The following is a 25,207-nucleotide window of genomic DNA, read 5'->3' as shown; positions in this document are numbered from 1 at the left end:
CCACCGTTTTAATGAATAAACAGCAGTGACGGCAGAAGGTGACCTTTGCTTTAGGTCATGCAGCCATGAGAAGCTGAGAATGTACCCTGCTCTATGGCACTGTACATGTCGTCTAGACTGAGGGAGACGCTGCAGAGTTAAACCGCTATTTAGTCTCAGTCCCTCCTCTGAGTCTGTGTGACACTGACGTAGCAACCAGCGTGTCCCGCCGGTGAGGCGAAGAAGGGCGGTGCTGCTCCGCCGCTCACTATATTGCAGAGAGCCTCAGAGCGCTTGCCCCCTCTCTGCTCTGACTTTCGTCGAGTGTCAACCACTTCCTAAGTTGAACCGGGCCAAGGAGACATGGCTGGATATTTGAAAGTCCTCAGCTCTCTTTCGAGATCCGCCGCTGCGTTTTCCAGAAACCCGGCGGTGCTTGCGCCAGCTGCAAATTGCCAGACTTTGCAACAAAGAAACTGTGAGTGCACAGAGAGATATAACCGGTATCACACACAGCATCACTGTGTTAACGTTTTAGCTTTGTGTGTGAGGATGGTGCGTTTAAATACAGCTTAGATGTGCCGGTGTGAAGTCAAAAATCAGCTAGCCGTTGGAAGCCGGTGCGGGCGAAGCTAACGCGGCTAACTGTATGTTAGCCAACTTGCGTTAGCTTGGGATGCTGTTAATGGTGTTAATGGTTTCCTAAGCTTAGGGGTAATGATGCTCTAAAGGCTTCCCAGTTTTTTAATGGTTGATTTATGCCGGGTTGAGTACAGGCTGTTCTTATAATCCGGGAGCTTTAAACGTCGACATATTTGACGGCCAAGAAGGCGAAGCGAGCGCTGTCTTTGTCTTCCCCATCCAAACTTTGAGGATGACCGTTTAAAGATATGTTGCCTCGTAAATGAATGAGACGTTAACGGTCAGTTTGACTGCTACAAGCAAAACAAACGTGACAAGACAAGTTTACACCCTGCTTCATTTTGTAAGGAGACCAAATGAATAGCGGAGCAGAAGCTGGCAGCTGATGAATAAAAGGAATCTTCCGTTTTTAGCTGAGTGTGCGGACATTTTATTGCTCGTCGCCGGGGGCTGAAATACAGCCGTAACCACTAATTTATCTAATTAACTCGGTTGTGTCAATGTTGTCTGATGAGTTCCTCTTCAGTCATCATGTCATTAGTGTGACACCGTCTTGGAAAACTTTTGCCAAGGTCAGCCACCGCATACGAGCCTCCGCTATACAGAGCAATGGCTGCCGGTGCCCCGTCTGTCCTACATAATGTTTTCCATCTGGGTTTCATCCACAGTGAAGCTATTAGCTGCACATTTCACCACATCTGACCCCTGTTTTCTGCCTGTAAACCTCCCTGCGGTTTGTTATTCTTATATTAGGCGCTCACAAATTAGACTTATTCACACCAGTGCCAGGAGAGCAATCAAAATTTTGCTTTTTTAGGTGTTGAGATTTGGAGCAGGGATACAGATTCATCACGTGGGCTCTGCAGACATCCCAAATTTCATACAGCAAGGAATTTGTGACTGTGTAAGCCCCTTGTGTTGTGGTTTGCATGTCTCCATGCAACTGAAAGTAGCACCACTGGTTAGTGTTTACAAAGGAGTGGGTCAAATGAAGGGCATTTTGACTCTGGTGTGATTTAATCAAGATGTCATTTGAGCTTTGTAGTGTACCGAGCTGTCAGTGAATGATAGTAGCCTGGTTTGTGCCAGCAGGAATGTCTCAGGTAGATAAAACAAACTGTGCTGCCGCTACTCTCAAACTCTTAGGTGTAACATCTGTTAGGGTACGCCTATGGGAGCAGTGCCACTGCATTTTGTTTTGGTGTTTAATTCAAAAAACCACCAGGGATAGCGGTCAGTGTGCTTTGAGAGTGCCTTTATCTTTCTTTATTGCGGTCACAAGTTGTATTGTCGTTTCTAACAGCAGCTGTTTGCTGCAATTGCATGCCCTTTACATTTACAGTGCCCATAAAATTGGCCAACATGCTGTTTCTTCTTGGTGCTGAGTTTTAAAACCAGCAGGTGTAATGCACCCTTTAGCCTCCAACTCTAGTTTGTAAACTCTGCAACCTTGCATTTGCAGTAGCTTCCTCTTGTTTGTTAGCTGAGTTTACCAGCTCATTAACTGATGTCCTCAGAGACGTCTCGCCTGCAGCTTACTTTTAGTCATTTTGTTTACCTGGTGAATGATTGGATTAAAACTGAAGGGGTTTAAGTCTCGTCTCCGGTCTGTTGAAAGTTAACCAACGAGTCTACCTAGACAGAGGTTGTTCAGGTCATGTTGACCTTAAGGTGCACATAGTTTTAGTCTTTGAGTGCTTGAGCTTAATGTGTGTGTTTGTGTGTTTTATTCTATTATCAGATATTTCCCGGTTTGAAATTAATTTTCACACTGCATTTAGGCCAATTCTGTTACAGCTGTTCGAGCCAAAACTATATTCCTCCTCAAAGTTATATCTAGACTGTAAGTAGCTGTTGACTTGTTTTGAAATTGCTCCTGTATTTCATATGTTGACATCAACATGCTAACCTATGAATCATAGTGTCATTTTCTGTGCAGCTCTGCAATATATACTCTGTTGTATATTTCTGCTACTTCATCTTCATCTAAAGCTACTGGTGGAAAGGAAAAATCTTGCAGTACATGAGCGAATGATGTGGCAGTCAGACCCACATGACTTTGTTTCAGCTCGCCCTTCACCATCCAGTTTGTGATGCATTCACAAGTTACATAATCTACTCAGCTCCCTCTTGCACTCCCCTCCCCCTCATGCGCTGTGATAGTAGAGCCCTGTTTTTGCAGATTTAGGTTAGACGAGTCAGAAATTATGCCAGCGACGGTGGTCGTTAATGACTCACCCATGATGCACTGCAGCAGAGACTATAATGTTTCAGTAGCAGGTGCAGAATGACAAAGTCTGCTATTAGATTACCAAAATCCAGTTTATTTTCCCTGCTCATGAGGTGTTGAATGTTTCTTAACAACACATAACTTTTGATATTGCTAATGCTAACCTGTAGCATATACAGTATGAGGGATGGTGGTCTGGTAAAGCTTATTTCCCAATGCAGCTAGATTCATTATTGATTAATCTGCCAATCAATGTCTTGATTAACCATTTGTTCAATAAATTGGTGAGAAAACAAAACATTTCAGCTCTCATGACAGAATCTCTATACACAGAAGTTGTTGTCACCATGTAACTAGGGACGCAAAGGGTCACCAGAACCAGTGACACTGGGCAAATACTTTTTCTCATGCTATTGAGTAATATGATTGTAACATAAAGGTCAGAACTGTCTTTGCCACAAGGTTATTTTGAGTGCTTGGTGGACACTGCGTGTCTGTGGTTGGCCGGGCTCATGTATCATGTTTGGAGCATGGGAACAGGGCAGAGGCTGTTTTGACAGGTGTTACCGGCTTTATAATCCCAACTAGGTCAAATGTCTTCACATAACCCACATGGATTTTTTAATATTTTTATTGAATTCATTTAATATAAGGAAATGTTGGTTGCGTAATGGTTCCACCATGCTCCTTATGTTTACTTGCATTATTTTAGGAAGGCTTTGGGTAGCAGTGGGGGAGCATTAACTTGGCTGGGAACTCTGAGAGTCACTTGATCCTCGGCACCTCCCCCTGTACTTTTCTATTCACTCAGATGGTCCTACTGGCGGTACTCTCACACACCGAGCAGATATGATTAGAGATACTAATCCATGTTGATCCATTGGGAAAGCAAAGAGGTTAACAGACCTTTCTCTCTTAAGTGATTGTTTGTCTGAAAGTAAAACCACACGTGTTTACAAACAAAAGTTTGTAAAGTTTTAATGTTTTTAAACATGAAATGATGCTCAAGATTTAAGGATATTACATTCAGGATCCCAAATGTTTTCTCCCATAACTAATATCATGGTTTGTAGAGTAAAGCTGAGGGCAGTATATTAAGAGTTAAATCTTTTTAGCGATGATGTAACCGTAGATCTTGAATTGGTATTTCTGGAAGGGTTGCAACGACAGATTAGAAGTACCCTGTGGAGTTTTTGGTGACTAGTAACACTACTGTGAAGCAGTGTTTTAGTGAGTGGGTCCTGATTTGTTCGTCTCACATGCACGAGGACTCGCTGATGTAATGCCAACAGGTTCAGGCTATTCCACTGACCGACTGTCCGATGCAGTATTGGGCCAAGAATCGTAGCCAGCATAGCAGGGATGAAGATTGCTAGCTAGAAAACGTGAATGTAAACATGCAAGTTTAGAAATATTTATTTTGCTCCAATTAAAATTAACTGTGCAGATGTTTTATGTTGAAAGAAGTTCTGAGATTAACGATTTGGTCTTAAAAAGGACAAATACCCATGATATGTTACCTTTTAGCAAAGTGATGTTCTCGATATTTTTTTTTTTTTTTTTTTTTTTTTTTCTTGGGAGACTGTTGGTGTCCATTATTAGAATTGTCATTAGTCTATCAGGCCTTTGTTGTCCTGTTATCACCAAGTAATGTAGTTAAAGGTCCAGTGTTTAGGGTTTAGTGCCATCTACCGGTGAGGTTGCAGACCTGAAAATACTCCCATGTGCCAGGTGTGTAGGAGAACTACAATGGCTGACGCAAAAACGCGAATGGCCATATCTAGAGCCAGTGTTTTGTCTGTCCGTTCTGGGCTACTATAGAACAACATGGCGGACTACATTGTAGAGGACCTGTTTCTTATGTAGCTATTAACAGCTCATTCTAAGGTAACAAAACAAGGGATGCACGCAATAAGCTGTCTGAACGATGAAACATCCACCCCCTCGCCAGTCGGCACCAGAAATATTAGTCGGTTAAACCAACTACTGTACAATTCATGTACAAGGCCACTTAACTGTCATGCAGCCACCTGCCACTAGTGGGTGCTACAGAGCTGTCAGACAGCAGTCTCCCTCCCCGCGGTAATGCTTAAGTAGACTGTTTTAAAACGGTTTTAAAACAGCATGGTGGGAAATTGGAGAGATGTCCTTTTGCAAAACCAGCACGGTTTGGGAGTACTTTGATCTAGACAATGAATTCAGCAGCAGTTTATCTTTTTTGAGATGTTATCATTTGTTAACTTTAAGTGAGTTGTTGTCAGATAATGTGCAGGGTTTACATTCATACTGCACGGTGCAAAATGCCTCTCATTTCAGCTGAAATTTAATTATATTTTAGATGTTGTTTTATTAACTTTAAAGTGAATAATATTTAATTCGGAGGCAATTTATTTATTTTAGATGTTATTTTAGTGGCTAACTTTTGAGTTGTTTTGAGTCATGTTCATTCATACCACACAATGCAAAATGTCTCGTACTTCAGCAGTATTTAAATCTGGCATGGCTGTTAAAGATTGTGATGATGTTGTGATGTGATTCAAATACTTAACAATAAATTGTGCTAAATGTTTTTGTTTGTTTACTGAGTGTTTTCCATTTTTAGACTAGTGGACTAGTCTTAATTGAAATTTTAATTTAGTCGACAGGGAAATTAGTCACCAGGAACATTATTGATGTGATTATAAACTAATGGAAACACGGTCATGAATATTATATTTCCATTTCTGCCAATAGATGCCGCTAAATCCTACACTGGGGACCTTTAAAAGAATATTATGCACAGTAATGTAAGTCTCTAAAATGTGCTGCTTTGCTGCTTTTATTTCATATGAGAAGTTTGATATCTCAGGTTTTTGGGCAGTTGATGGCACAAAGCAAAGCATTTGAAGATGTCACCTTAGACTGTGATAAACATTTTTTCACTATATAGACCAAATGATAAATCAGTTTATAGACAATTGGCAGATTAATTGAGAATGAAACTGATAGTTAGTTGCAGCATTATTCCTGAGGCACAGATATTATCTGGCAAAAGCAAAGGAAACAGGAAACCAAATGCACAAGTGCCTGACATCTGCAGACAGCCTGGAAACAGGATCTCTTTCTTTTTTTCCAGTCGGTTTAGTTTCCTGTTGCTCAGCCATCTTTGACCCCTAAATAAATTACCATTTTTGTTGTGAATGAAAAGCTGGATTTACATGAACCGTTCTGTGTATGATTGACAGATGCCGACAAACGCATCAAAGTGTCGCAGCCGGTGGTGGAGATGGACGGAGATGAGATGACCAGGATCATCTGGGAGTTCATCAAAGAGAAGGTGATAAAGAGGCGTCCAGGGGTGCACACACACCAACACTGGTGTGAGTCTCAGAGGACAACGTGCCCACGCTGTCTGACTCTCCTATTTTTATACTGCAGCCTGACACGTGGATATGAGGGGAGGCTTTTCTATGGGAGATTATGTGGGTATGATGTAGGGGGGAGGTGCTTGGGTGATGTTTCATTCAGTCACTGGCTGATTGCCCCTGCAGAGAGCAGATGGCTCAGTTGGCTCAGGAAGAAAACGTGGAGAAGCATGAGATAAAATCCTTGAATGTTTTCTGAGTTGTGTTGTTCAGTAAATGTGTGATTTATAAAAAGATTTGTCATGCAGATACTTTAAGTCACACTTTTCACACTGCATTATGCTCACATCATAAAGTAGATCTGTTGAGCAAATTTGGTGGGTTTTTGAACATTTAGCCACGTTTGATGTTATTTGATTTAATTGCTCAGAAAACGGAACAGAATAAATGTTCCTAGACAGCAAAACAGTGTAGCGACTGTGGTCAATTGTGGATGCTAATTTGTGGTGGTTGTTGTGTCTTTTAGCTGATCCTGAGCAACGTCGATGTTGAGCTGAAGTATTACGACCTGGGTCTGCCGTACCGTGACCAGACAGATGACCAGGTCACCATCGACTCTGCCCTGGCCACTAAGAAGTACAGTGTGGCTGTTAAGTGTGCCACCATCACACCCGACGAAGCCAGAGTGGAAGGTGTGTATGAAAAAGTGTCGTCACAATACTGGAATTTCTAACTTTGATACAATACTTTGAAAAATATTGATATTCAATACCTTTTTCAATACCTAAACATAAATATAATAAGGCTAAAACATGACGACAACTAATTTTCTTTTCTTGGTTAGTACCAGAACATGGCAGAATGACTAGTAAATATTAACAATAGGAGAGAGTGAGAAAGCACAGCTGGTATTGGTTTTGTCAATACTGCTGAAAATGAGTATTGAAACCATTTCAAATGTCCAGAATCTATGTATCGATAAATTAAGAGTAGACTTGCACCTGTTGCCTCACACCTAGAATGAGTTTACCAGAGGCCTGTACTATGAAGCCAGATCATCTTACCCAGGATATCTTTTCGTTATCTGTCTTGACTAAGGCTAACATTGGCCATCTGGATAACCAGTACTACAGAGCTGGTTATCAACCAGTTAAGTCAGCTCTGGGTTTTCTATCCAGCCACGAGCACATTCACGTGATAGAGGTTCATGTTAATTGCGAGCAACATCATCATGAGGTCTGCATGACCAAAATGTGGCCTTTTATAATAACAGAAGCCAATTAACAGTATGTGGGTTATTTTACTAATAGATTATCTGTTTTATCCTAGTTCTCGTCACGTAGCTGTCTCATGTTATTTTGTGCTGCAGTGAGTCAGTGTGAAAGTAGCACTGTCAGCGATCACTGCGGACTAAAATAAACTTTGCACAAGTTAAAATCCTGCTAAAATCATGTGTTTAGTGTTGTAAACGATCTCTCCATTTGTTAGAAGCTCTGGATTGGAGCCCTGAAACAATGAAGTGATTGTACTGACCTACAATATACGGTATAGGATCCTCTTTTTACCTGAGACTCTGGACTTCTGTTCATGGATACTTTTTCTTCAGTGATATGATTGGTCAGAGGTTGGGGTGTTGACAGGCTGTGATCCGTTACCCTGAAGTTAATCTGCTCCGGAGCCGGTTAGCTGTTCAGCATAAGTTACCGCTGTGATTTATCCTGGTAAAAAGAGAACCACCTTCGTAGTACTGAAAACCTGAGTTAAGTTACGTCACTAACTTCAAATCCTGCTTGGTAGCACAGGCCTCTGCTCTTTGTAAAGCATTTTGTAATCACTGATTTATATAACGGCTGTATCAGTAAACATTATAATTATATAGTATAATATTTACTCAAAGTCAGAAGATTTTGAGTACAGTGTAGGAGACAATGCAGAGTGTATGTCTTTATAGTAGGTGGTAGAATTCTGTACATACTCATTAAACTGGTTGAACTTCACTCAAGCTCGTGTTTAGACTCTCATTAGGATTTCAGAGTTTTTCATTTTAAGCCCTTTAAATCCAGAGATTGAGGTGGAGCAGTTTCATGCGGCTGTTATCATGGGGGAGAATTTTCACAGCGCAGGAGATTCAGTGTATTTACAATATAAACAATTGAAAAGGTCTCCAGAAAGCGACTGGAAAAAGGCTTAGCAAACTTAGACTGAGGTATGTCCACTCAGAGGAGTCTGTTGGTTGCTACAAAGGGCTGACTGTAGCACACATCAGAGCTCCAGGATGCAAGGCTGCAGCTTTTTAAAAGATTTACCAAGGCATGACTAGCTGTGTTAAAGGTATACTATGCGGGATTGTGGGTTACTGTTTATAAACACACTCACCGGTGAAAGTGAAAGTAAAAACCAACCCCAGTTTCACTTCTGTTTTGGCGTCTTACCTCACTATGTGTTTTTTGGCATTGCGTTTCTCGGAAGCCTGCTGCTTACATCTGGCACCTCGCTGCTGCCTTTTTATAAAGCCCCGACCTCATCTGAGCACCGTGGGGGTGCACGCCCATAAACATGCCCAACACAGAAAATAAAATAAGAAAATACAGGCAGAGAGCAGAGTCTCTGCAGATGAATACACCGCCACACACAGAGTGGGCTGTGAGTGATGACTGAGAGGGATTACTTCTGTAGGAGTCTATACATTGTATAGACTGTGCATTGTCTCCTGCATAGTATACCTTTAACTGGTTGGACTTTATTTATTTATTTGTTTATATATTTTTAACTTATTATTTATTCAACATATAACAAAGACTATACACAAAACACAGAACATGGTATATAATATGGAGATGTTTACATTAAAATTCAAGGACGAAGAGAGGTAGCTATAGTTCTGACATTGCCCATATTAACAGGAACCATTGTCTATTAAACTTAAATTTTAAACTGTAATCTTGCTGTGGTCTTTTCCATAAGAAAGACACTTTTTACTGCATCTCTCCATCGAGATGGAAGGCTGCGGCTTTAGCAACAAGTACTTTCATTCTTCCCCTGTTTGTCATATTCTCTGGAGTGATACCCAGTATAACTGGTTGAACTTTAGTGAAGCTGCAGTTGAGAGTCCCATTAGGATTTCAGAACATTTTAAGCCATTTAAATCCAAAGGTTGAGGGGGAGTAGTTTCAGCCGTTGTTCACAGCATAGAAAAGACGATGTATTTACAGTATAAACAATTGAAAAGGTCTTTGGAAAGTGAAAAGAACTCTGACTGATTTGGACAGGAATTAGCAAACCTTTATTGAAAACAGTATCAAATGTCCAGTCAGAATGGCCTGTTGGTTGCTACAAAGGGATGACCGCAGCAGATATCTAAACTTTGGGATGCAAGGAACAGCTTTTAAAAGATTTATTAAGACATGACCAGCTTGGTTGAGATACAAATTGCTTGAGGAACATGAACTCTCACAAAATGTAAAACTCAAATCTCCCAATTCTCTTTCTGTATACCTGTTTACATTTTAATTTTACAGCACTTTAAATTCAAAAACAATCCAGAGGAACGAAGTCCAATTCAGTGATTTGTTAATGCACAGATATTTAGGCACATGCCTGTCCTGTGTTCAAACCGACAACAGCAATATTAACAATGAGCATGCTGCATCTGTAAAATATAAGGTTATCAACAGTGTTTACAGGCTAATAGAACCAAACCAAGCCGTGTATGTCAACTGATAAACGACAGGAAATTGAAGTACAGAAATGCCAGAGAAAGAGTGCAACTCTATAGTTTGTCAACCACAGAGAGAAGTTTGTTTGTTGTCATTTGTTGCTTTAAATTGTTAGAAAAACAAATTTAAGGGAATTTTAACTTTCAAATGTTAGTGTCGGTATCAGCTTCAAAAATGCTGCACATCCTGTTGTAACAGTAGTTTCTGTGTGTCTATATTTAGAGTTCGGCCTGAAGAAGATGTGGAAGAGCCCCAACGGCACCATCAGGAACATTCTGGGCGGCACTGTCTTCCGCGAGCCAATCATCTGCAAGAACATTCCCAGGCTTGTTCCAGGCTGGACGCAGCCCATCACCATCGGCAGACACGCCTTCGGTGATCAGGTGAGTGAACTCTAAACACTGAGGAGCATGTAGCGGTTCAGTTTACAGGAATATTTCCCAGGTGATCCCAGGATTGCTGTAAAGTTAATGAAGTGTTTCTTCTACAGTACAGAGCAACAGACTTTGTTGTGGATCAGCCCGGCAAGTTCAAGATTATCTTCTCACCTGCTGATGGTAGCGCTGGTAAGGAGTGGGAGGTCTATGACTTCCCTGCCGGTGGCTGTGGAATGGGCATGTACAACACAGATGAGGTGAGTGTGTGTGTGTGTGTGTGCTTCTGTTTTAAAGGATAAGGCAGCCTTATTGTCAAGAAATCCCATTAAAACAAAACAAGCAGCAACAGTGTGTTAGTGCCTCTCTCACTACTTTTTCTATTCCGCACTGCGTCTGTAACACTCGGCCTCAAGCCAATTTGTTCCTGTTGTGGACGTAAATCTTGGAATAAATACTGATTTCACCATTTTTGGCAATGTGTTAGTGGTGTATTTTCCACTGCAGATTTAGGGTGCTAGTGAATATTTATGGCAGCAGGACAGTCGAGGCTCAAGGATAGCTTTATTTTCCCAGAGGGGCAGTTTGTTGTAGGACCAGCAGTAACCACACGACTATCAGACACACAGTAAATACATACAAACACGTGTATGTGCGATCATCTCAAAATAAACTACAGTTTCCATGTTCACCATAATAAATAACACGGTCACATGGTGTAGTGATGCTGCTCACTGTTGTGCTTTTGGATAACTAATGGAGCATCTATTCCACAGAGGATTAGATGTATCAGGCTATGGCTGCACAGACTGTACTTATTAGTGGCATCAATTAGGGCTGCAGCTAACTATTATTTTTAATATTGATTATTCTGTCCATTATTTTGTTGATTTTAGTTGCTTTGTCAATCAAATGTCAGAAATATAGATATAGAGAAATATGCCCTGTGTAATTTCACAGAGCCATGGTGGTTATCTTCAAATTGTAGCCATGTTTCATTTGATCAACAGTGCAGAAATCCAAAGTTAGTCATTTTGTTATCATATTTGTAGAAGAAAGGCATCAAATTCTCACACTGAGGAAGCCTGAAACCAGCAAAAATTGCTTTCATTTGGCTTGAAAATAATCCTAAAACTATTATCAAAATAGTTGCCATTAACTTTGTCAGTTGGTTAAAATAATCTTTGTTTTTGCTCTTTTAATGGGATTTGTTGACAGTAAGAAATGTTTTAGTTAAACGCTTTTCTCACTTTAAAGCTGAATTTGGTAACTTTTATAAAAAATGAAATATGAAAAAACTTTTTTCGCATTTGCTGAACTGTCACTTTATTCACACAGTGCTAAATGAGACAGATAATCTGTGTACAAAATCATATTCCTCTGCCTACTCTATTGCCGTGTAGTGCTTCTGATAGCCTCACTGAATGTGAACAAAAACAGCCGATTAGAGCAGAGGAGTCTCTAACGCAGCTGTCAGTTACTTCAGGAACTGCGGTTAAACTGTCAAACTAGGCGGCACTGACCAAATATGAATCAAGATTCTGTTACTGCATTGCCTATTTCGAGTCTCAGATGTTTTAGGAAAGTTTAGTGTACTGTTTAGCTGTTAAATGAGAAAGTTGCTCCAGCTGGTGGACGGTACTCGGCACTGGTCAACTATTTCCAACATGGCACCCAGGTCACCAGCTTTCTCATATTACAGCTAAACAGTCCACTAAAATATGTTTGTTAAGTCATTTGAGATAAGAAGTAGGCAATGCAGTAACAGAATCTTGATTCATATTTGATCAGCGCTCCCTAGTTTGACAGTTTGACCGCAGTTCACAAGCAGTGACTGACGTGCTTGACGGCTGCTTCAGAGGCTCAGAGTGGCTATTTTTGGTGCATCGTGGTCGATTCTGACAAATGCTGTTAGACGCAGTAGGAAGAGGAGGCGGGGCATGATTTTTTTTACAGACTGTCTGTCTCATGTCCTTCTTTCAGACCGTTTTAGCAAATAATTGAAGTTACCAACTGCATGTTTAATACACAGGATTTTCTTCTGTGCTCTACAAATATCTTGTGGGCTGATTGTGTCATAGAAGATACTCTCGGGGTAAAAGATAATAAAAAGGTTGTGCTTATCTGAGTGAGATGCTTGTCAGATTGAAATGTCTGTTTGTGTCTGCCTAGATTGTGTCGGACCTTTTCTTTGTACTTGCTAAATTAAAGATATTATTTTTTTCCACTTGGAGAAAACAAGATAACATCAAATTGCGTAATTCTTTATATTGGTTCCAGTTTCTACCGCAGTCTCTAACCATGTAGGCATAGAAACTGTTGGCACTCATGCCTATACCTACCTGTGAATTCTACTCATGCTTAAAGAAAAGTGCAGTCACACTCTGCCCGAGGCTTTTTCTAGAATTGACACAGCAGTCGTTCCAGTGAGCAGACCAGCGTCTTTTCAACCTGCTCCGTTACTGTTTTGTTTGCCTTCATCAGCACAGCTCTGTTTGATTAAACAACATCAGAGGTCATAGCAGATGACTTTCAGCTTGTCAAGGGGGAAGGTTGTTCACCCCTGTACTACTGATAAAATGCTACAGCAGTCGTGTGTGTATTTTTCCCCCTCCAACAGTCTATCACAGGCTTTGCCCACAGCTGCTTCCAGTATGCTATTGGCAAGAAGTGGCCCCTGTACATGAGCACAAAGAACACCATTCTTAAAGCATATGATGGCAGATTTAAAGACATCTTCCAGGATATCTTTGAAAAGTAAGTGCCTTCTGTCGTCTGTGTTTCCAAGTTCTTTTGGAAAACTACTGCTCTGTGTCATCGCTAAATAGAACATAGTATTTCATTTATTCTTGTACACAAAGTGATCCCAGTGATTAGAATATGGTCCAGTTGAAACCACTGTTTTCCATTTATTATAAGTTGTGTATAGGAAGGTAAACCGCAGCATTGATTGAATATGTTGCTTGTGCTTCCTACAGGCATTACAAGCCCGAGTTTGACAAGCTGAAGATCTGGTATGAGCACAGACTTATTGACGACATGGTCGCCCAAGTGCTGAAGTCCTCAGGAGCCTTTGTGTGGGCTTGCAAGAACTACGACGGAGATGTGCAGTCCGATATCCTCGCACAGGGTAAGATATTTGGAAAGCAACACCACCTCTGCTTCTTGGGAAAATTTTAGTTGTTATGAAATACCGCAACCTATGAGCATTCGAGATGCCTGCCAGTTTTTTGGGAGCAGATGTGGGTTGCATTAAAAGAAGGATTTTGTGTGTTCTGTATTCCCCGTTTTTAGGTTTTGGCTCCCTGGGATTGATGACATCAGTTCTGGTGTGTCCCGACGGCAAGACCATCGAGGCCGAGGCTGCCCACGGCACTGTGACCAGGCACTATCGCGAGCACCAGAAGGTTACTTACCATCTTTATCAATCTTATGGCTCTGTATTGGAAAACATTTCGGCTGGGCAATGAAACAGAAAATGTGTGAAGCCAAATTATGGCCTTGCAAACAGGCTGTGTAATCGGTGGGGTTATACTGCCACCATGTGGGGGAAACTGAGAATGAGAAATATGCTTCAATGCTTAGACCAAGTAAACAAATGATGCTTTGCATTCATGATAAGTAAAAACAAAGTTCCTGTTTGTGTAGCACTTAAAAACATTATCCTCACCTCTCCTTCCAGGGAAGGCCGACCAGCACCAACCCCATCGCTAGCATATTTGCCTGGACCAGGGGCCTGGAGCATCGTGGCAAACTTGATGGCAACCCTGACCTCATCAAGTAAGAGATGCTGCCATTTTTGTAGTCTGACACTGAGATGAAAGTTGTTGTTTTTCTTCATCTAAATGTCTTTGTTAATCTGCAGGTTCTCCCAGACTCTGGAGAGGGTGTGTGTTGAGACTGTCGAGAGCGGTACGATGACCAAGGACCTCGCAGGCTGCATCCATGGCCTGTCCAAGTAAGTCTGTGTGTTAATAATATCTAAGTTACAGATGGCGGTCAAAGCCACATCAAAAAAGACATCGTAAAACTTGTTACTTATGAAGGTAATAATGATGCATGATGTAGATATACCTAGTTTTTGCTGCTAGTAGTGGGTTTTGTCATCAGATCAAATCAAAGTTTGTCTTTGATTCAGTGAAGTCCTGGAAATATCCAACAGGGATCTTTGTCCACACTGAGTGTCATGCAGCACACTTGCCAGCCTTAAGTCCTCAAAAAATAGATAGGATTTTTAAAACTTAAGCAGAGGGTCTGGAGGTCCTCCCCCAGAAAATTTTGAGTTTCAAAGACTTTGGTTCATGACCCTGGTACTCCACAAGAATACCAGGAGGAGTGAGGGAAGCCAGGCTGCAGGCTTGGCCCACACCAGGGACCCACAGCTAGCTTTCCTCCCTGACCCACACACCACTGGGTCCTGGATGTTTAAGCGAGGCCCTCCGTCTCCAGAAGGTCAGATATGGAGTGAGACTGGGAAGTGGGGAACAAATAGTACATCTTTAGGGTCACAGGGTTTATAAGCACTGCACAGAGCCAGAAACAGGTTGTGTTAAGGAAAAAGAAAAAAACGGGGTGAAATTGGTCATAAATTGTGAGAAATACATGAGTATTGCAACCCCGGGGGAAACGTGAGTCTCTCAGGAAAAACAGGACTTGGCAAGTATGTGTCCATGACAGCACAGCCTTTTAACATGTTCAGTTTAAATGGCATCATCAGTGATTTGAATATTTGTCTGCACACTGCACTAAAACAAACCTAAATGTTTTGGAGGTGTTACATAAACATGTTTTACCTGCGGGGCTTCTGAAGGTGTGAGGAACAGTTCGGCCCCAGAGATCACTAAAAATAAGGAAAGGAAAGTTCTTGGTATCACTGGGACTTCACACCTAAAATATGTAGAATAAAAAGCATGAGCGCAGCTATTATTATTCCTGATAGCTAAGGACATTCATGTAAGTTAACATATTGAAATAAATAAAATAAAACAAAAGATGAAGTCATTAGAAACATGGTAGGTCTAGTGGTTTATGTAATCCATGAAAGGGGAACAAGTTTAAAGTAGAGCTGAGAATCAATTCGTTGATCCAACAGAAAAAAATATCTGCAGTTAATTATCAATCAGTCATTTAGTAATGTTTTTTGACATAACGTTATATAGTTCCAGCATCTTAATTTGGAGGATTTGCAGCCTTTCTCTGTACTTTATCATTTTAATATATATATATATATATATATATATATATATATATATATATATATATATTTATATTTATATATATATATATATATATTTTTTTTTTTTGTAAGGAGAAATGGGTATAGTTTTTTATTTCATTTCATTTTATGTTATTTTAATTTATTTTGTTTTGTTTTTATTTCATTTTGTTTTATTTTATTTTAATTTATTTTATCTTACTTCATATTATTTTATTTTATTTTATTTTATAGATACTGATATTGCTATCGCTACTTTTACTGACATTACTCTCCATAATCTTGTGCAGAACAGCAACTTAAAATATTTCCCTAGTTTTCTGAAAAATTGCTGCAGATGTCAACAAAGGTCTGGTGATGCTTCTTGGTGCGTAATTTAAACAGTATTACAAATATTCAAAATAAGATGTAAAAGAAAATACAGATAGGAATTTGAAGATGTCAGCTATGTTAGAATGAATTAATGTCACATGAATATCAGCAGCAGTGCATCCAGGAACTTATCAACATTTCTGTACTGACCAGTCAGGAACTGGTACCAGTTCAGTACAGGTTCTCGATACCCACCCATCACTTTAAGTCAGACAGAACAAGCTGTCTAAAAATTTCAACATGAGCTGTGAAAAACTTAAGTGCCCATTTGTCACAATTTTCTGATATTTTATCCACCAAACAATTTGAGAAAATGATCTGCAGATGAATCAATCACACAGAAACTCATTAGTCGCAGCTTTAATCTGAAGCATATATCCATTTAGTTCGTGGAGCATCTTTGTGTTTTGGGACATTAAGCTTATGATGGCATCAAAAAATGAATGTTTGTGCTTTCGCTGGCAGATTTCCTTCTTTTTACGTGAAATACAAATATATTATTTTGATCAAACCACCAACAGTCTCAACATTGACTTAAGCCAGGGTGTTATTTACCCTGATTATGACATGCCTGCATGTGATACAGGACGGGAACTACGGGAACTTGAAACCTCGTCCCAAATATGCCCTCATCTTGTTTTTAGCTGATAGGAGGTAAAGTCAGTGTGGTTTTCTGTCGACAACAGGGTCTAAGGATTTATTTTTACCACTCTAAGTTGTGTTTATGTTTCTCTTTGTTTGCTTGTTTGTTGGCAGGATATCTTAAAAACTTTTGGTGGAGATTTAGGCATTCTTCTAAGTAAAATAATTGTCTCACTTCAGATAAAAATCTAGATCTAAGACATTTAAAGCAGTGTTAACATTGTAAAATATAAGAAGAGGTTGTATTTTTGCTCATTTCTCATGAACAAGTGAATGATGAAGAACAAACAACACGTGTTGCACAGTTCATCTAGATCCAGGTACAAATGAACGATTTTCTTAACATTTTATTAAATCCTGGTGGAGGTATGTGTCATCTTGTTCACCGATTTGTTTCTCCACACGATTGGTCAGTGTATCTGTTAGCATCGGCTCACCCGCTAGCTTGTACGCATTCTGTCTTTTAAGTCACACATCTGCCAGTGAGTGCTTGTTATTTTTGTCATTAAGGCAGCAAACTAGAGACGTGCATACAAACAGGACAGCCTTTTTTTAATACAGCTGTAATGTAGTACCAAGTCCTACTGTGTTTTAATGTTTCTATCATGCATCTTTAAAATGTTTAATGATGATACTGATAATGATGACGCTGTTCTTATTACCATAGCCTTAATAATAATAAAATGAGAGCGGTTACTGGTTATTCTGCTGCAATATTGTCGTCTTTTCTTCATGTTACTGAATTTCCTGCTCTGTCCTGTCTTGCCTCCTCAGCGTCAAGCTGAACGAGCACTACGTCAATACCACAGACTTCCTCGACGCCATCAAGACAAATCTGGATAAAGCCCTCGGCAAGTAAAGGACTTGAAAGAATATAGTTAGCTTGGAGATGGCAACGTCACTCATTGTTTTGTACCTCATTTTTAACTTAAAAAGGTCAATAAATCCACTTGCATTTTGTCTGAAGGAAAAAAAGTACTGTCTATAGGATTATGTAGTATACTATAAGGGTTATTAAATTTCTGTAGTCGAGAGCTGTGCTTCCACCTGATGCCTCCCTAACTATCTGTCCCACTATTTGCAAGGTTTTATTTTTGTAATGTGAAGTACTGTATTCAATACTGTGTAATGCCTTGGGCAAGACTGAAGCCTGTCAAACGTACGAATAAATCCTGTTTGACCCACTGTCGGTGTTTGTTGCTGTTGTTTTCTTTACAGAAATCAAAGGTCAGGCATTTTAAAGGTAAATAAATTTATTATTTTACAGTATTGTCTGGTACACAACATTTTACATACATTTCTATCCACATTATCTCCACACGAATGTCTAATACAGAAAGCCATTTAAGCTGAACATCGTCCCCTTTTTGTAATCATCACTCAAACGGTGATGGAACGAACACACAAGCCGGAAAAACTCACAAAATTGAGCATTTATATTTTAAATGCGTTATATCAACATCGCAAATGGATACCTTTTTGTTTTCGCAGGTTACAAGTTTGAAAAGCTAAGCACTGGGAAACTGAATATATTGAGCATTTCCCAAATCATTTTCCACAAGGTCCGTGGCCCTGTCACATGTTGGGAGGTTGTCGTTCATCACTTGAGACCAGTGTACAGCATGATGGATGGCATGCTCTCGCAGACACACTGGGGCACTTAATATTTGTGTCTTGAGTTTTTTTGGGACACTTCTTGTTGAGATTCATCCATTTAAAAAATAAAAAAATAAAAAAAAAACAGAACTGCAATATGAATGCAGGGGTTTGCATTGCTTTTGAAAAATGCTGCAGTCTTGTCTGGCGAAGGCCCTGGATGAGGGGGGAAAATGGCGAGGTTTGTTGAAAGAGAAGCTGTACCACAGTCTGTTCTCTGTGGTAATCTTTTGAGGAGATCTACAGATGGGTGGGAGGGGAACCTGAATGTAATTTCATGAGGTCTGCGATTGGACCCCTAGAAATCCAATGTCCCAGCTCAACACAACAGCAAGGGGGGAAAAAAGCCTTACAGTCCCTGTAGCTGCAAGATTTGATCCAATTCTTTGGTAAAGGGGTCCTACCATTAGAAAAAAGGGTGTTTTTGATTTTCTTTTCATTAGCGTCTTTAAAACATTCCACAGAAACAATTACATTCATAGACTAGAGATCAATACAGGGTGATGCTTGTTAATGCAGAAACCTAAAAAGTAGACACAGTGGCCCTCAGTGCGACGCACCGATCACAGTACCAGCCAACATACAGGAGGGCTGATACATTCTGTACAGTAATATACAATAAAACACGGATTGCAGATCCAGTGGAACTCGTTTCGCAGACCTCCAGATTTAATTTATCACAGTTATAATCAAAGTGAATCATTAACCTCTGCAACTTGATAAGCTTTGGCAAGTGAAATGAGCTGTTCCCTTCTTTAACCCTTCACATTAGTTTACTACCCCAGCAGACTGAGAGCGACCGGGATTGTCTGGATGAGTAAGTGCAGTGTAACACCACCAGATGCTTTTAAGCTTGAAGCTAAAAATGTGCTTTTTAAGTTTGGCTCAGATGATGATGATCCTGCCTTTAAGCAAATAACATCTATATATTTGTATAGATTTTTTTTAACCTAAATGCTCCTGTTTTAGACAGTCCACTTATCTCAAATATAATATATCTATCAGTAGATTCGCTGTGTTTTTAGAGATGAAAAATATGTAATAAGGTCAAAAGTATACATTTCCAAATTCTTGTAGCATTACGGGTGATTCCAGTGCATATGAATGTGCAGTTTGCTTGAAGAACAATCCAAGCACTGTGCCTTTAAAGGCAAAAACAAAACAAAAAAAAAATCCTGTTTTCATTAGTTCACACTTATATTCAATTTGGGGTCATTTCAATAATTCATGCAGTGCTGAAGCGCCCTGCGCCCTTCCCATAGGTGCTGTAATACTCCATTTGAGATAGTTTAGCAATGTCTGGTGTGTTGTTGTTGTTAGCTCGGTTTTCTCGCTCGCTGAACTCGAAGCTCTCCTCCTCGTAGTCCTCCTGGCCCTCTGGATCTTGGGGGGGTTCTGATGAAAGAAGCAAAGACACGAATGTGATCCCCGCTCTGTCCTCAGTAACACGCACACACAGAGCTCTTCCTAAAGACACATGGCCTCATTGAGGACAGCCAGCAGATCGCCCCTCCTCCTCCCCTGCCTCAGTGTCAGTCTCTACTGATAGAGACAGGCATGTCTAATCCAGGCACTGCTATATTTACTAAACACACAGGGAGGGAGTGACAGAGAAACATCAAAACACTTGGCCACTCGATTACAGTACATGCTAAGTCAAAGTGCATTAGGGGCAGACTGAGTGACAATAATGCGACATGAAGTGCAGAAATTTGCCACACATAACCCATCAACAAATTCAAAATGTCATCGAGGAGTGTCGTCTGTTTCAAAGCAGAGGGTGCAGTTAAGGATGATCAGTGGCGATATTCACCTTGCCCGTCTATCGAGGTGTCCATGATGCCGTGTTTGACCTTCATGTGTCGGCTGAGGTTGCCCTTCAGGTTGAACTTGCTGGTGCAGTAAGGGCACTTGAAGGGCTTGCTGCCGGCGTGGAGGTGCATGTGGCCGAGGAGGTTGTACATTCTGTTGAAAGACTTTCCGCACACCTGAGAAACAAGAGAGCAATAGTCAGTGCCATCACAGTGGGGATTTTTTTCCCTTGAAGTAAGACTCCACTCGCTTCACTCACCTTGCATTTGAAAGGCTTGACCGGCAGGTGGACAATCATGTGCGTTTTAAGGGTCTGCTTCTGGACAAAGGTCTTGAAGCAGACGTGGCACTGGAAGGGCCGCACGCTGGCGTGGATCAACATGTGTCTCTTTAGGTTGGCAGACAGGGTGAACTCTCTGGCGCAGACGTCGCACTTGAATTCTTTCATGCCCTGCGGAAACAAAAAGTGTTTGGGCCTTTTAATTAATTTGGCTAAATATGTGGTTTAGAGGAAAATAAATAATGAGTCACAGGGAGAAAACACACAAGGCGCCTTTGCGTTCTGGCTTCTGATCCAACACATGTAGATTACATTAGCCCCCCCATGTGTTGAAAGATGGAGCAAAAGAAGTCTTACAATGAAAAGAATGAACTTCATTTTGGTTTCAACATTTATTTAACTTTAATTTTAATATTTAACAAAAGCAAATGCAATGAAAAGAAATGTTTTTCCCTATAGAATAAAACAGACTATGTAATGCAATGGAGAGAAAGACCAGGGTGATTCATCAGACACAAAGGGAAGTAGCTCTGTGAACGACACACAACACAAAACACATGCAAGTGGGGGGTTGAGACACACACAAAAAAAAAAACTCAAGGCCTTTGAAGGCTGTGTTTACAAAGCAACTGGTTTTGGAGGAAAGGCTGTGGTGCAAGTGTGCAACATAACCTCCATCTTTCTCTCAGGACTCATTCAGAGGACTCTGATCATGTGAAGCTAAATATTCCCTTTCGTCCCTTTTATGTTTGTGTCTTAATAATGACAGTTTCCTATTTTAGTAAAGGTTTGATATGTGCATGAGTTGAGCCTGTTCTCGGTTTTGTTTTGAGCATATAAACTGGTAGACAAAGGCACGTCATTTGAGTTTCAGTACCTTAAGTGCGAGGGTGTGCGCTGCCAGTACCTTGTGAGTGAGCGCGTGTTGTCGAAGGTGGTGGATCTGGACAAACTCCATGCCGCACTCGGGGCAGACGTAGGGCCGCACGTTCTGGTGCTTCATCAAGTGGTTCTGCAGCTGGCTGCGGTAGGCGAAGGACTTGTGGCACTCCGTGCACTGGTACGTGGTCGGGCCCTGGTGGCTGGCAAGGTGGCGCTTCAGGTGCGCGTAGGTTGGGAACTCGAGGCCACACTGGGTGCAGACATGGCACTGGCCATTCTCGTGTTTGTTCTCATGGGTCCTCAGTTCGCTGGGGTAGGCGAAGCCGCGGCCACAAAAGCGGCAGCTGTATGGTTTGACGTCTGAGTGCTGCAGCATGTGCCTCTTCAAGTGGCTGGTCTGCGTGAAGGCCTTCTCACAAACGGTGCACTTGTGAGGTCTGGTGCCCTGGTGGGTGAGCAGGTGAGTCTGGAGGTGGCTCGGCTGCTTGAAGAGTTTCCCACAGTGTAGACATTCATGGGGCTTTATTCCATTGTGGCCCAGGATATGAGTGACGAGGTTGTATTTGGATGTGTATGACTTCTCGCACATGCGACACTTCCAGCGTTTCAGACCCTCGCCCACATCTACGCAGTAAGACTCATCGATCTGTACGTTGATGTCCAACCGGTCAATCTGCATTCGTCTGGCGAGGCCCTCTGGGTCTGACCACAGCATGGCCTGGCCGTTCTCCTCATATTCTCCTGGCAGGGCCATGTCAGCGGACTCGTACGCCACCTCGTTGGACTCGTAATAGCGGTTCTCCAGAGGACTGCCAGCGTCACCACTGGTCTTGAGGTTTAGTGCCTCCTCCTCCTCTTCTTCCTCTACCACCAACTCTTCTTCCTTCCTCTCTCTTTCTCTACCAGTGTTTTCTTCTTCCTGTTCTGGCTGTCCGTCTGTTTGTGGCCTGGGTGTGTCTCTCACACATGAGGGACAGTTTCCGCAGGCCTGCTCCTCTTTCAGAGGACCTTGTTGAGTGACTGGATCCTCTGACTTGCCGGGACTTTGCCTGCTGTTCATGTGAATGCAGGACGGAGGGCTATCAGAGTCAAGCCGTTCACCTTTAACCTGAGCCTGTGGACTTGCTACTTTGTGTGGGTGACCCTCCTCACTCCTAGGCCTCTTGGTTCTCCCACGGGGCCCCGGCCGCCTTCTCTCACTGCAGTGGGGCTGAGGCTCCGGCTCCCCAGAAGGCTCAGCCAGGTAGTCTCCGTTGGCCCCTATTAGCTGATCAGCGTACTCATACTCCATTGCCTCAGGTGGAGGAGGAGGACACTCTCTGGGCTCCCCTGTGTAAAAGCCATTTGGAGCTATGGTGGCCCCAAAGATTTCATTCTGGGAGATGAGGCCGAGAACAGCAGCCTGAGCCAGAGATAGCACCACCACGGGCTCCGTCTGCGTGCCCACATCCACGTGGCCCTCAGTCATCTTGGGGTAGGTCCGCACCAAGCGGCTACTCTCCTCCTCCTGGAACAAAACGCATAACACATGCAAGTTTTTAAAAATGAACTTAAAGAAATAACGTGTGTGTGTGTGTGTTTTATAACCGCGATGTTACAAAACCTGCCTTACACAATGTTTCCTCATATAACCTCATTTCCCCATTGTAGCCTCATGATATTGGTAACCGTCCTATTAATACAAACAAAAGGTTTTGCGTTGTCAGATTATTGACATTATCATATGATTTAGTTTTTAGGAAACCAGTCAGGCACCAGCAGCTATACAATTTTCCTCTCCCGGGACTCCAGAAGAGTATTAGGACTATGTTTTTCAGGGGTTACTCTGTGAGAGCGGCATTCGTACTATGTCTTGTTTCTCTGCTTTGAATCCACAGAACATTTGATGGAGGAGATAAGGCAGATCTGTGTTAGCACCCCGCTTCCTTCCTTGACAGGCTTTAGAATAATAAAGAACACAACAAGGGATGCAGGTCCAGCCAGGAAGTTGACTTCCGTGGACTGTCCTCAGCACTTCCTGTGGGGTCCCGGGGCAGCCTGGCTGACCAAAGTCAGCTCATCGCTGGTGCTATCTGTCCCATTCATAGGGAGCAAAGCGTCTTGACTCTACGCTCGCCGTAGCCGACTTCATAATGCCTGCCACACTGGGCTTCCTTAACAAGATGATATATGCCGGCAGGCAGTCTCATATCCATAACAGACATTCGATTGAGCTTCGAGCTCATTCTGTATTCCAGACCGATGCATGAGACTCGCTAACATAATTGTATGGTTCGGAAGTGTTTCAGACCCACATGCACATGTTTACCCTGCCGCCTGTAAAAGCGGAACAGTGAAACTATGAGGAAGAAATTGTGGTGCGACCAAACTGGCTGTCTGTGGTGAAGGAGAAGCAAGTATTGTAGGCCACTGGTTTCAGGTTATTTCTCAGCATGGCTCTGAGTGGTAGGAAAATGTATAGAGAGAAGCTCTCTGACCCCTACTTTCTTTTCAGACTGCACACACTCTGTGCCATACGCACCAGCAAGAGCTGCTTCCTTTCCTGACACAATGCTGAGAGAAAGAAAAGAGTGGATGTAGAAAAGGGAAAAAAGGAAGAGGAGATAGAGCAGGAATAAAGGTGTGTGTGTGTGTGTGTGTGTGTGTGCATGTGTGTGTGAGTGTGTGTGTGTGTGTATTGGGAGAGGGGAGTAGACCTGGATGCCCTGATAACCACGTCATTTATAATTACTGCTTTTAAAGTAGTCAGACAGAGACAGACTGTGTGTTTGTGAGAAAGAAAAGGAAAGAGACTGGGTGTGTATTTGAAAGCATGTGTGTGTGTGAGAGAAAAGAGAGGGAGGGAGGTATGGAGAGAAGGAGAAAGAGCTGTGGGCGGGGGAGGAGTGGAGGGAGGGAGGGAGGGAAGGAGACAGAGAGAGAAATGAGATGGAGGGGCTGAAAGATAAAGAAAGAGGGGAGGAGAGGGAGGGGAGGGAAGGGGAAGGAGAGATTGAGTGAGCATGTGAGAGGAGGGAAGAGAGAAAGGAAAAGGAGAGGGAGGGGGTGTGCGGGGGGGTGGTGGTGGTGGTGGTGGTGGTGGTAAGGGGGGGCGGAGAGAGACAGAAAGACAGAGTGAGTGAGTGAGTGAGTGAGAGAGAGAGAAAGAGGGGAAGGAGGGAGGGAGGGAAGGAGGGGGAGCTGGAGAGAGAAGAAAAAGCACAGCAAAATGAAAGGCTGACAAAATGAAAGAGAAAAAGACAAATGACAAGGAGACAGAGGAGGTAGGGTAGTAATTGCAAAGAGTCCGTACTTTCACATTTAAAGTTGCATCTGAGAGACACCTAAGGACAAACAATTACAGCAGCGGCAGAAAAACGTGCGGCAGAGATAGAAACACAACTCTTATCTGTTTTTTTTTTTTTTTTTTTAAATAAAAAAAAAGAAGATGTTCCCACTGCGGTACTCTTATGAATGTGAAAAGTAATCTCGCTTCCCCCTCACACTCTCACACAGACAAGAGTGTAAATACCTCACTAACAAACTGCCAAACAAGTAACCAGCAGCCCCCCCCCCCCCTCCCCACCTACCCCCCCCTTTACCCTCAGCAGCAACACATCTTTCTCCATCTTTAGGTTACAAACTCACCACATTGTTCCTGGAGTGATGTTTGAGGTGTTTCAGGGATCTCATCCTTCAGGAGAAATGAGTGGAGTAAAAAAATCCACCTCCTATTTATATCTGTGGGAGAGTGGGGCGGTCCCACGGCTCATCCTCCTCCTACTGTTGCTGTTATCAGAACTGACTGTGCCTGCCCCCCCTCCACCAGCCCTCCACCCCACCACACACACACACACACACACACACACACACACACACTCAGACACACTCAGACACACACAGCATCACCCCATTTCTTTCTCTTCCTCCCACCCTCTCCTTCCCATCTCACTTCTCTTTCTCTCCTCTTTTCTCTTACAAACACACACACACACACACACACACACACACACACACACACACACACACATCTTATCTCCCTTTCTCACTACATACAATTCAGCATGACCCTTCAACACACATT

The 25,207-nt window shown here is 42.1% G+C and overlaps 2 protein-coding genes across 3 annotated transcripts; one reads left to right on the top strand and one right to left on the bottom strand.

Moving 5' to 3' along the window:
• Positions 1–257: 257 nt before the first annotated feature.
• idh2 (isocitrate dehydrogenase (NADP(+)) 2) lies at positions 258–17,699 on the top strand. The gene is made up of 11 exons (XM_049573911.1): positions 258–457; positions 6,076–6,167; positions 6,722–6,887; positions 10,134–10,294; positions 10,402–10,545; positions 12,906–13,042; positions 13,264–13,415; positions 13,580–13,692; positions 13,968–14,065; positions 14,151–14,243; positions 17,289–17,699. The coding sequence occupies exons 1-11, from the start codon at positions 343–345 to the stop codon at positions 17,371–17,373; spliced, it is 1,356 nt and encodes a 451-aa protein (XP_049429868.1). The 5' UTR covers positions 258–342; the 3' UTR covers positions 17,374–17,699.
• A 50-nt stretch (positions 17,700–17,749) lies between these two features.
• znf710a (zinc finger protein 710a) lies at positions 17,750–24,842 on the bottom strand. 2 transcript variants are annotated; one of them, XM_049573909.1, is made up of 5 exons: positions 24,772–24,842; positions 21,140–22,651; positions 20,242–20,433; positions 19,984–20,158; positions 17,750–19,565 (listed from the first exon to the last, which is right to left on the bottom strand). In XM_049573909.1, the coding sequence occupies exons 1-5, from the start codon at positions 24,814–24,816 to the stop codon at positions 19,396–19,398; spliced, it is 2,094 nt and encodes a 697-aa protein (XP_049429866.1). In that variant the 5' UTR covers positions 24,817–24,842; the 3' UTR covers positions 17,750–19,395. The 2 variants fall into 2 exon arrangements, with proteins under 2 accessions (XP_049429866.1, XP_049429867.1); XM_049573910.1 differs by having other exon boundaries at positions 21,170–22,651.
• Between the last annotated feature and the right edge of the window lie 365 nt (positions 24,843–25,207).

The sequence above is a fragment of the Epinephelus fuscoguttatus genome, linkage group LG4 (genome assembly GCF_011397635.1).
Source record: "Epinephelus fuscoguttatus linkage group LG4, E.fuscoguttatus.final_Chr_v1".
In the NCBI taxonomy this organism is placed as follows: domain Eukaryota; kingdom Metazoa; phylum Chordata; class Actinopteri; order Perciformes; family Serranidae; genus Epinephelus; species Epinephelus fuscoguttatus.
This window is presented reverse-complemented; position numbering and strand designations above follow the sequence as displayed.